Source organism: Anoplopoma fimbria, chromosome 15, assembly GCF_027596085.1.
Source record: "Anoplopoma fimbria isolate UVic2021 breed Golden Eagle Sablefish chromosome 15, Afim_UVic_2022, whole genome shotgun sequence".
NCBI classification, from domain to species: Eukaryota; Metazoa; Chordata; class Actinopteri; order Perciformes; family Anoplopomatidae; genus Anoplopoma; species Anoplopoma fimbria.
In genome coordinates, this window is record NC_072463.1 from 18018377 (window position 1) to 18031187 (window position 12811).

The window sequence follows — 12811 nt, forward strand, 5'->3', positions numbered from 1 at the left end:
ATAGAGCTCATTTTCATCATCATTCTGTTCAACATGCCCAGTGTCAGTCTTTGAAAAACAAACCCGTTTATTAATCTTGTTTGATTAAAATAATCTCGGAGGCTTCCTTCACTCTGTTGGCTCCTGGGAAAAAACGGATGCTTCATTACCAGTAATGCACACCTATTTAATTATTTCAATATTATTGATATATTTTGAGGCTTACAGTACACTGTGCTGCTGTGTTTGCATGGAAATAATGAGGACCAATTAACAGAGGACAATAGAAACATATTATTCATGTTTACATGTACGTGAAAATGCATGACGCATGTGAAGCTGGTATATGCTTAAATTAAAGGATGTTTCCTAATGTGAATACTGAAAATGATGGATAGCGTGCAATCATAAATCAACGCTTTTATACTTTGTTTCAGTCTAAATTTCTCACCCAGGTTTGCGTGTTCATATTATTGGCACACAGCATCTAGTGCACATGGCAGTGATGAATCGAAGCAATATGATTTCTTATTTTGTTTTTTTCCCTTTGACGCTGTCTCTGCATCATTTTGTCTTTTTATGCAACCGCCTTTGGCTGATGGTCATATTATGCACGGTGGCTGGGTTTCTATTATATTGCACATGGGTACCATTGTGCAAGGACATTAGGAGCAAAAAAAGCACAGTTGTTCTCCATGTTATTTGTTAGGCTTTAATGTTTTTATTTGTTTTTGACAGAGAGAGATGCTGAAGCCTGAATACCAGTTGTTAACATTTGCATATATAGGCCGGTGAAACTGACATTTGTTCCCGTACACGCATGCACTAACATAGACTTACATATATGTGTCGCCTCTATTAATCTCCTGTTGTCTCTCTTTGGTCCTTGTTTAGAATCACAGTGCACACTGTGTGGTGAACCAGAAGGTGAGTGGGCCTCGCCATTCCCCAATAGCTCTTGTCATCGTCATCTCCCAGCTTCTTGTTTTGCTGTTTGGGGAGGGTGGGAAGTGGAGCGGGGGCGACACTGTGCTGCAGACACGCTGTTCTTCAGTCTTCATCTCAGCAAAAAGCAACGGTGCGGTCCGGGATTAAGGTTCCACGTAGAACAAAAATATACACAGTACATAAAGATAGTGCCCTGTCCTGGTTTTGATATGATTTTATGCCTCTTAATTTACTGTAAAGAATTCAGCAACTGCCCTGCTCATAACAAGTTGCACAGTGCACTGCAGGGTCAGGGCGGGAAACAAATTTAACCCCAGGAGGCGGCCATCTTTATGCACTTAAGGTTACTCTGACTGACCTGACTGATTGACAGCATGAAGGCTGAAGGACATAGCTTCAGAGGGCTGACTGACCCCACTTGCTTCTGCTTCACATCTCACTGAATGTTACAATTTGTGTGAACATCTCATTCCATGAGTGTCCATGCACTACTGACACTATTCTCATTCCCCATTGCCAAGTGCAAATCATTCCCATAAGCCTCCAATCATTTCAATCCCAAAGACCAAGCCTTTCTCTTTGCATGGATTGCATTTTGAGGGATGATCATTCCTCTTCAGTCCCTTTTTCCTCAGCTGCAGCTGGTCATTATTGCTCAAGTGTTTCATCTATTCTCTGTTGTTGGGTTTCATATGTGAGTCTGCTGTTACTGACAATCCCACAAAACAATAGTGACCAGGAATTACCAGTTAATACAACAGGAGCTGACAGCTTTGGTTGCATTTTGCAAAGAGGGGGGTGAATTTAGACATTAAACATCTTCAGTGACAGCCTCAGTGACAGATATGATATTTCCCCCTGGACTTAACCTTGTCCAGGAATCAACCATGTGCCTCTCAGTCCAATAAGCATTATTCTATGTCTCAAAAATCAATGGGGCTCTCTCCGCTTTGCTTGATTGGATTAAGACGTAATCCAATCAAGCGCGATAACTGTGTGCCTGTGACCTTCCTGCAGAGACAGGCAGAGAGCGGAGGGAGGATAGGCCAGAGGGAAGGACAGGGAGTGTGCGTGTGCGTGTGTGTGTGCGTGTGTGTGTGTGTGTGTGTGTGTGTGTGTGTGTACAGTATGTTATGTGTGTAAAACGGGTGTGTAGCTGGGCACAAGGGAGCTCTGGAGGCACCTCCATGGTGTTGCTCCATGTTGTTGCTGCTTGTTGCACAGGGCATCGGGGCAGAGAGCCACAGGGAGAAGAAGTGTCGTGTTCCTAATACCTCCAGAGAGAGACACTGTGTCTGAAGCGCTCGGTATCGACCCCTTAACTCAGGGTCTGGAGAGATTTTTAATCTTGTATACTTATTCTTTTATTAGCTTGATTTATCGATTTTTAAACACAAGTTTGCTAAGTTTAGACTGTATTTTAATTGGGTGAAGGCATCTGTTACAACCTCTTTGCGTTACGACGACGTTAATCACATGCATCTCGAAAGTGTAGCATAGTTTGTTAAATAGAAAAGAGTTGAAAAAACATGGAGAAAGCAGCATTAATTGGCCATTTTGGGTCAGCAGAACAAGCTATCACAACATTGATGTTTGATCAGCTCATGAAGAGGATATAGTAAACAGTTTCTTAGTTAAAATCCAGCAGATATGGTGCAGTGCTAGCATTCATTTGGAGTTGTATTTCTGGCCAACTGATAGATGACCAATAAAAGTCCAATATTTGCTTTCCTTTTAGCTAGGTTTTGGTCTCCACCAACTCCCGGGGGAAATATGTGTGGGTTTTTTTAGGAACTATATGCTCCACTAAAGGTCCTGGACAGGTAGCGTACAATGTGTTTATCAGATATTTTTTTGCTGAAAACAGCTCCTGCTGTGCCTAGAAATGAAGCTGAGGAGAGCTGAGAGTAAACTTAAATAGTGAAGGCGCCATAAAACTAGAACAAATGGCTAAAAAGATGCTCAAATGCTGCGCAAAGCTGAGGAGAACTGCAGAGTCAGAAGGTAATTCTTTGTGGGTTTGTTATTATGGCCTTGTCATTTTAGCTTTTGTTAATAATAATGATATTGAGTAGTAGAGTAAACCTTTCCATGTACAAAGTAGAACCATTTAATACCCTCTATTAGAACTGAGGTATGAAATTGACACTGGTGTTCAGAATCAAATTAATTAATCAGCCCTTACCTCTATGTTTGTGTGTTTGCTCTGGGGATTGTCGAAGCAGAATTGAGTGCATTTACAAGGCAAACCAAGGCCGTATTGCCTGAAGGTAATCGTTGTCCTGCGAGAGAGACAGAGAAAGGATGTGTGAGCAAGACGGATAGAGAGAGTTTGATGTGCGAACATGCACATTTGCAAATATCGTCCCTTTGTCTTTGTTCAGAATGCTGAGCCAGGGGCAAGATGTCCTGCTGGGACCCTCACCCCCATATCTCATAATGAATATACACCAAAAACACACAGCAACACATAAAAGATTGTCGGACACTATCCTAGGAGGCAGCATGATATGAGATAGATATTAATGATTTTGGGGGTTGTCAAGGGACCTTTTCAGTAAGTACTAAGTAATCATTTTTTTCTGTCAGTAACTCTCCACGCGGGACGGATACAAATATTTTTATTTTATTTTCTTTCACTTTCTTTTTATTTATTTTTTTTAACAACAAAACATAACAAATAAGGTAATCATCATACACATTTGGTCAAATTAAACAACAAAGATTTTTTTTTAGGAATGTTGATCCAGCATAAACACATATATCCTTGCCAAAGACAGAAAGAAAAACAAATTCAATAAATAACTGAAATAAAGATAAGTAAATAAATAAAACAGAAAACATATTACATATTGAGGAGAAACTTACAATTACAGAGAATGCTTACTGAGCTAATGAAGCACAATCTACTCCAATACATATTATTGTTGGCCATTCATAGCCAAAATATGTGCTAAGGGGGACCACTTGTTTACAAATTCATCTAAGGTTTATATTGTTTTAAAAAACGATGCATCCGTTACCGCTTTCTTTGGGTTGTTCGTAGAAATGGACCATGCCCTAAATTTGCAATGATTTAAAAGAAGACACAGCACCAAACAGTGGAAAGAGAAAGCCCCCTAAATGAAGAAGCACTGTGACATAAAAGAACACACTGTAATGCAACACAGAGAAAAAAATGAGAAGACATTACTGAGGAAGAGCTATTATAGAACAAGGACAGGGAGGACAGTTTCATAGACTGGTTGGCCTGAAACATAATTGAGAAGTCTAAGACACTGGACTCTCCTTGACAGGAAGTCCATGACTTCAAACCCCAAAAGTGAAATTATGAAGAAGAGCCATACCCTGAGAATACATAACCTTTCTTAAAAATTTAAATAAGTCTAGTCAAGGTCTGAAATGTGGTGCCAGTCTCATTTTGCATTACTCATGTTGAGAAAAGGACAGCTTTTTTGAGTCAAAATAAGAGCTGTGTCCTTCGGCTGATGCATGGATAGATTTACTCACCAACAGCGAACATAAGAGGGAGCATTTCATCATTAACCAAACCTTCACCGAGGCCCTGAACTAGAGAGATGATAGAAGGAGGTGAAGTGTGTGGGATGCATCAAGGAGGAGAGAGAAGGGGAGTGAAGAAAGTGAAGGGTGAGTGGGCAACTCGTCTCTTAATATTTACATTTATATGCTACTAATCGTTTTCATGTTTTGATGGGAAACATAACTGCTGCCTGGATTATGTTCATCTGCTTATTCCTGAAAAGGAATTTGTCAACTTGTGTGCCAAATGCAAATCGTGCAAGGTTGGTGTAAAATAAAAACGTATTTGCTGATGTAAAGTAGTAGTATATGGACGAAATTTCAAGAAGACCGGATTGTAGCGGAAGGATGTCCTGTACGGATAAGAAAGCAAAAGAAAATTGAGAAATGGGAACAGAAGACGGAAGTGAAAAGGTGCCATCGTGTTGGCAGTATATTGGCGTCTTAATGTTTTCCATATTTCTATGGTGCCCCCTCTGTGTGTTGGCAAATGAGCTTATACATGATGCATAGGTCAATTATATAAACTATAATCCCAAGCACCATGCTCTCTAGTGTTGATCTAAAACTCTATACTTAAAGCCAGTTCCACAAACTGTTCTTTATAAACACTGTAAATGTCTATCTCTCTGTAATGTTGTGGTATTGCACAACCCCACCATATTCAAGCATTGTATGTATTCAAAGGCCATCTAGTTATTTCCTCAGGAGAATGGAGGACGTCTGGGATACTGTAGGTAATATCATTACGCCCTAATGCATATTCCTCCCCGTGCCCAGAAACATGGGCCTATATTGAATTGGGCAGCATGGATTTTTTAATTTTCAGAAACCCATTTACGTCGTATGTTGGCTAGACAAATAGGATGCGTGCCAGACCGCTAGCCAAGGTCAGTGTCCAATATAGAGGAGGCTTGTTGGTTAGGTGTGAGGGGAGTACTGATGCTCTGCATCATAAAACACAGAGGCTAAACAGCCATAATAATGCACCCTGTGTTTTTACAGTTTCCATATGTGATGCTTTCTGCTAATCTACTTAGAAAATGAAAGATGCTTTTTAAGGTCCCTGGTACTGGGAACGATTGGTGAAATGTTTGTATGTTGTCAGTAAAAAGTTTGTAACATCACTTTATTTCCAGCGGCCACGCAGACCGCCATTGCTAAATCCCTTCTGTGATTTGAACTTTCCCTATGTTTCTCTGTGACGTCGCACTATAGTTACTTAATTTCGCGATTCAAAACACAGAGTGATTTAAGGATAGAGCCGAGTTTACAGGATTACACAATGCTGTGAGTTTTAGGGGTCTGGTCATGTGCCTTCACCACCACTGGACCCATGTAAGTGAGAAAGCTAACACTAGCTAGCTAGCTAGACTGTCCTTCATTTTGTGATGTGGGATGAACACAGCACTGACTATGTGAGAGCTGCTTATGACTCAACAGGCGCTGAAATAATATTCAGCTAAATATACTAATAAATCAAAAAGTAGCATCTAATAGGAAGCAGTTGGATGTTAGCAAGCTTAGCAGACTAGCTTTCTATTTTCCAAGTGGAAGTGAATTTGCCTGGTTTCATCCAATTTCCAGTACGATGGGGTCCTCAGAAAAAAATTTAAGGGACCAATTTCTTTAAGAGCTAACAGTACATGACCATTGCTATGTAGGTTTGTCGAAAAAGGGGAAAAAAACATGCCGTGTCAAAGTTGGTAGTTTATGACATGCTCCAGTCGTAAGCACACAACAATAATATTTTTTTCTTTACATTAAAAGTAAGAAGAATTCAAATATCAGTTCAACTTTAAGTTACATCATTGAGTGACATTAGTGCTACATAGAGGAACTGTAAGAGCTTAAGTATCTCTAACTATCCATTTTAGTTCTGTGTGTTGAAACCTCACAAAGCTGCAGTTTCTGCTGTCGATGCTTGAGTTGGCATATTCAGAGACCTTTGGCCCTGAGTTTGACAAGTTGTGTCTCTCAGCTTAGATCTTGGGCTGCAGATTCACCGGCCTTTGCCAGCAGAACTGGCCGTGCTCCATACACCATACTGTACACACTGTCAAGTAGCCAAGCAGCCCGACGGCCAATAGTGCAACATCGGGTTGCAGTGCAGTTCCCGGCCCCTACACTACGTTCCAGGGGCTTAGTGTTTGAGAAGATGGCAAAGCAGCAGCTTTATGTCACTGACAGCCATGTGAGAGTGAAAGAGAAGGAGCGAGCAGGGAGAGTGAGAAGAAAATATAACATCTGAAGATTGCCTACAGCTGCCCAGTGAAGTGGGATTAACAAACCATGCTATTTAAAAGTCTTTTTTTTCCTTCACCAGGCAGCATGTAAAAGTGCAGCAGGCAGTCAATTTTAGGAGCTTATCATCAAATAACCAAAGTTGCTCTCTCAGCTTTCTAGACCCTTCATTCTGTTTCGAGTCCCAGTCACACACACACAGCCACAAAACCACCACTTAATGTCACTCAACACACACTTTTCTCTCGCTTTAGTCCCCCGCTTTGATATTTTTATACTTAATATTAACCTTCAGTACATTTGATGGCTCAGGGAGACCATTTTAGTTAGGTTTGCGAATCTTATCAGGCCAACGTAATGAAGGAAGCCACAAGGAGAAAGTTGTGGCAGATAGCTGGCACTGCCCTCAGATATTACATGTCATCCAATCTAGCTACAGTTTGAGTGCAGGCATGAGAATGTGTAGGGATGTATCTGTTCTGGAAAATTAAATGGAACACCTCTCTATTTCTAACACTGAGTCACCAGGAACGCCAAAATCAGTGGCCAGAATGATGAGAAGGCAAAGATACAGACACCTTACCAAAGAGAGAAGGTGAGAGACCCTCAGCAGCCTTGGCAGAAGTTTGAATCAGAGGTGGTTTCTTTTTAACCTGATGCGCCAGATTAGTGGTTACATCGAACCATCTGAGAAGCCATCACTGGAAACTGTTTGGAAAATGGAAGTCACTTTCAAAAAATACATTACAGATGATAGGGTGAACCCTCTGTCAATCAAACTTTAGCCAAAGCAGGTCGGGAGAAGAGCGAAAAACATCATTTCCATAGAGAAAGTCCTTTGGTGCTATTCCTTGCTCTGTTTTCAAAGTTGAATTATTATCCGGTTCAAATATAATTTATGCTATTGCAGCGTCTGTGCTAACCTATTGAGGAGCGGCCATTTTTGTTTTGAACAAGCAGTTGCCTCTCTATGTTGCATCATACACCCTAAAATCTTGCCCCTAGCTGCCACTAGCTCCTCACAGGATGCTGAATGGTCCAAACCACTGTGGTTCAGATATAAACTCAAGGCCAGACAAGATGGATCTCATGTGATCTTGTGATATCGAGAGAGTCCAGTGCAAGTTTTAAGTTTCTGTCTACTGCGATCAGTATTTTGTTTTCACAATGTGACATGAGAAACCCCAGCACTCCCAACCAGGCTGCAGGTTAGAGTAGAAACCTTTATTCTGTGTGTGTGTGAGTGTGTCTCCCAGGTGAGCAGCTGTCCAGGTTGGGCTGTAATGGCTGCAGGGGAGAGCATACAGAGCAGCTCGGCTAAGATAATCCTGGGATAGCACGGGGAAAGCTTGACATACCTCCAGGCAAAAGACTGATGAGCAGCAGAGACACTGGGGGAAAGTTTGAACCAACTCAGAGGGGAATGTCTTGGATGAGCTTTTCGCGAACCGCTCCGATTTATGACTCATTTAAAAAACACAGCGAGAGCTTGCTGGAAGAAATGCAATACTTGTTTTCTTTCAGCGAGATGACTCACTGATGAATACATCTCCAAATATTTGTATCGTTATCACCCATGAGCTTCACGTTCTGAGGCGGAATGCGGTCAATAAAATGAGAGTGATACTTTGGAATTATTGCTGCCTCTAACTTCGCTGTAGCTCATGTGGTTTTATTGAACTCTGGGGGTGATAACAAGATCAACTGACCGCCAGCATGCAAACAGTCTCATTACTAGGAAAGCTCCCACAGGCAAATTTAGCTGGTGGGGGGGTCATCACTTTGCTCCTGGTGCGGAAATCATTCAGCTCCTATTTCATGATGGCAGTTAAATGCCAAACACTCTAATTGATCATTTAGATGGGTATTAGCAATTGTAGGAATAAATATGACATGTTTTCATTTAGGATTAGTTGCCAGCTTGAGAATAGACAATTGGATAAAACCACCTTACCTCAGGATGTTCTGCAGAAATTCATGGCGGAACAACAACCATAACATATAGGTGTGAGCTGATGGCTGTGAGGCAAAGTTCAGGTTGCAAGATTCATTCAGACAGAGCGACATGTAGGCTACAAGATTTTAGCTTTTGGCAGGAATGAAAAGAAAAATAGGTGAGTCTTGGTAAGCAAATATGACAAAGTCTATCTTGCTCTTGAGTAACCTATATTTGGCTTTTTTATTTATTTATAGTATGCACAAGGGGCATGACTTTTTTGTTTTCTTAGAGGGGCCATGGCAGAAGAGAAGCACTGTTCTAAACAATCCCTGCAGTTTGCTGATTGGTCAGGTTTAGTAGCTTCTCATTTGGGGTTTTTCTATGATTTATATCTTAAAGCAGATATTTAGCTTGAGAGTTGTTTTCTAGCTTTCTAAAGCTAAACTTTTGATAAGCAAGCTGAATTTAAAGTTTGATCTCGGGCAAAGCTTAATCATTTAATCAGCACTGAGAACTGACATCAAGATATCACGAGAGTAGAAAAAGGGGGAAATTATTGTGATTCGAAAATACAATTTTTGTTTGTTAAAACCCTTTATTACAATAAATAAATAAAAAGTTCATTTCTGGTGGTACAAAATAGATATAAAACTAATGCAGCAGACTACATATACATGTTGTTTACTGTTGTGTTCGTATTTAACACCAGTAAGTACTTACATAACACCAGTAAAGTTTTGAATTCAGGGCTAATACGTGGGATTAAGGATTCACCCAGAGAATACTTTATTCAAGTAATACGACCAATCTGAAAACATTTATTTGAAACATTGTAAAAATGGATCTCTAAGAGACTGTTAACATTTGGATTCAGGTAGGAAAGTCCTCTAATGGGGCACCACTACTTTTGCTGTCATGTCTTGTCTGTCTGACTCTCCTTTTCCTGTTCTTTCACTTTTTCTTACTCTCTTTCTCTCATTTCACTAATTCACACACTTTGTTCATTGCATTAATGCATTATGTAACTCAAAAAGGCCCTTAAGAACTCTTCTGATTGCTGATGAATATATCACCATCGTCTACATATTCAAAAACCTAGAAAACATTACAACATCCACTAAAGTTTATACTCTGGTCATTTTATCATTTTATCTTCAGCACAACCTCTCTCTCTCTTTTACTTCCCTGTGTCCTGCCTTTGTCCTCTTCTTAATAAAAGTGTGTCCACTGCCTCACACTGCTGTGGTCATTACTGCTGAGGTCTTCTCCCTCCGGGCGCCGCTTCTTTCAGAACTGCTTATTTAAACTCCAAACCTGGCCTCTGGGAGCCTCTCGCTATCTTTCTCCTTCACCACCTCTTTCTCTTTCTTTCATTTCCTCTTCCCCTTCTAAAACTCACTAACACACTCAGGGGCAAAGGTGGGAATTTCTCTCCAGTTTGTTCCACCCAGTGAGGCATGAACTCTTCAGATTTTCAGCAAAAAGAACCAATTACTCTAATAACAAATTCCCTGCTGAACCACCAATGTCATCATTTCACATCATGCTTCTGCTGGCTCTATCTCTTTAGTCAGCCCTGGCCTATATGATCAAGGGTCTCATGCGTATGGAGCCCCGCAGAAATTAATCATTGCTCTCCAACGTGATGGCACCTCAGAGATGCTAGTGATTGCAGATCACCGCGACCCTCTGTGTTTAAGCCCTGTATTAGTTTTTGATTACAATCAAAGTTCATTGCCGTACTTTTCTTTTAATAAAGTCTCTGCAGATGCATTGCATGGCCAACCAAGGTACTGGCTTGCTACTGAATAGCCAGCACACTGTTACTATGTATAGACTCAAAGCACTCAGAGGTATGGATCGGAAGAGCATAAGACTGATGGCTAAAGTCAGGCTGCAGCACGGCTGAATCATAAACACCCCTATTTTTTACCCATCTGAATTTCCACAAAAATGTTCCACCTCTTGAGCATTTCCAGCTGCATCAGTTGTCTCTTTTTTGCCAGCGTTTTGCAAAAGGGTCGACTCTGTCTCCATTTTAAACTGAATTGACTGCATTGACATTTGACATTGTGCTGGCGGAGCAGCTCATAAAACAAGCAGGGCCGTGGCCAGATGACAAAGTGCTCATCAGTTTATTGTGGTGCATTGTTTACAACTTGATAAGCTCAAACAGCTTGAGGTCACAGAGAAGCACAATCTCTTTACGTAACAGGGAGACTCGGTCCTCTGTGCCCTATGACAGACAGTAAGTCTTTCAGTGACACTGAATCACCATGACGTGGGAGATAATGAATACAACAAACATCCTACAGTAGAACATTGAGGCTATTTTTTACTCCATTCAAGGATGTGCTGGTCTCGTTGCCAAACACTACCTCTCACTCTGTGTTGTTTTTCTCTCTAGTTCACGCTCTTGCACCGAAATCACATTATCATGCTCTGCAGCCTCTTCATTTAGCCAGATATTTGGCTCAGTAGCACAGGGGAAAGACTTTGGATTCTCGAAAGCATGTCAGCCGGTAGGAAATAAGGCTTATTTTTTTCTTCTCTATTCTACCCCTGCTTTTCCTAATGACAGTAGACAAACCACACAGCTCTTATGAGAACCCATAATATCGCCAGTAATGTACCAAATACGCTTTTTAATAACGACTTGTTTAGGTGCATGCACATCCCTCTATGTGGGAACTTGGGATATGGTACTTCAGTGACCACTCGATCTGCACCTCTATTAGCTATTAACCTCAGTGTTACTCAGGTGAACACAAAATGAGTTGAGCAAGTCAGACAGATTTCCCATCGGCCCAGAGTTCATTGCCTCCAGTCGGGCTGAGATGTGGTGGCGACATAACACACACATGCTCAGAGGACCAAAAGTTTAGCGAGGGAAATTGAATGGTGCTGAGGAAACAATCGCAATTATCGCTATGACAAAACTGGATCCTGCAGTATTAAGCCTTACATAATAATTCAGGCCAATAACTGACTGCAGTCTCTAATTTTCTTTTTATTATAGCGCTTTGTGTCTGATGAGCAGTCTTGCCAGCTTTTTTTAAACTTCTAAGACACAGCGGTTTCTTTTTTACATCATTAAAAAAGTGCACCTTATTAAACGCACGGAGCACTTTCGACACAAATCTTGAACGCTACCGCTCATTCCCATTCATGAACAGACATGCCTGCTTGCATCGGAGGTGCAGCCTTGGAGCTGGAGACACACTTTTCATTGCTAAAAATAAACATTTCTCCACCCCCCCCCCACCAACCCGGTTTTCAAGAGGAAACACTCACTCAAAGAACATAATAAAGGGAGAGAGAGGAACAATGCTCACAGCATGAACTGCTGAAAGGGATTGTCATTATTTCCTTCTACAATTATGACAAAACTTATTCTTTATCTGATTCACTCACAAATGATTTTGATTCCCACACATGAGAAGTGTTTCGTTCGGAAAAGATTTATTGGTGAGACTGCTCAGAGATTCCTCCATTAAACTACAGGGGGTATTTGGATTTAGGACTGAGCCTCCGATGATGATGTGAATCACGTCAAAAAGTGTCGCAGTGATTGCTTTAAATTTGGTTTCCTTTTGTCCAGGGAAATTCACTCTGTGCGTCTGAAAAGAGGAACCAGTGCAGCCTTTTGTTGTCTCGACTGTGCTCAATCACTGCACATCCTTCGGCAAGCTAACCTCCGGACATAATAGCCGGCCCCTTTGGTCGGGTCGGTGTGTGATAACCGGCATCAGTCTGACGTGGCAATATGCCAAGATCAGAGGGGTTAATAGTGTGGACTGTGTCCTCACCTTAAAGGACCCCGCTTCCCTAAAGGGTCCTTATAACGACACAATGCAGGGGTCCGATGGGGCCCTCAGGAAACATTAATTCCTCACCCGGCCTCAGTGGAGGTCACGTTGTGGAGGTCTCCGTGGCAGGAAGCCGTGCCGTTGAGCTGTGGATGATGGATGCCTGCCATGGCTCATGGCCCTCCATCAGATGTCTTTTACAGAAACACAGCACACCCTGTTGCCTACTTGCACTTACAGTCACATTACTTGAGGCCAAGAGGTCTCGGGTTAAGCGTCAAGAAACACATGGAGGTGGAATTAAGCCTGTTTTGCATTTCTGTGAAATCAAAAAATTCAGGCAGGAGCTACA

General features: G+C 41.5%; 1 protein-coding gene across 1 annotated transcript in view; it reads left to right on the top strand.

Annotated features, from left to right (window-relative positions):
- dlgap2a (discs, large (Drosophila) homolog-associated protein 2a) overlaps positions 1-12811 on the top strand; it is a 146713-nt gene that overhangs the window by 73477 nt on the left and 60425 nt on the right. Inside the window, exon 3 of the mRNA XM_054614376.1 lies at positions 874-906. Within this exon, the coding sequence (XP_054470351.1) occupies positions 874-906 (33 nt within the window). The remainder of the gene's footprint in view (positions 1-873; positions 907-12811) is intronic.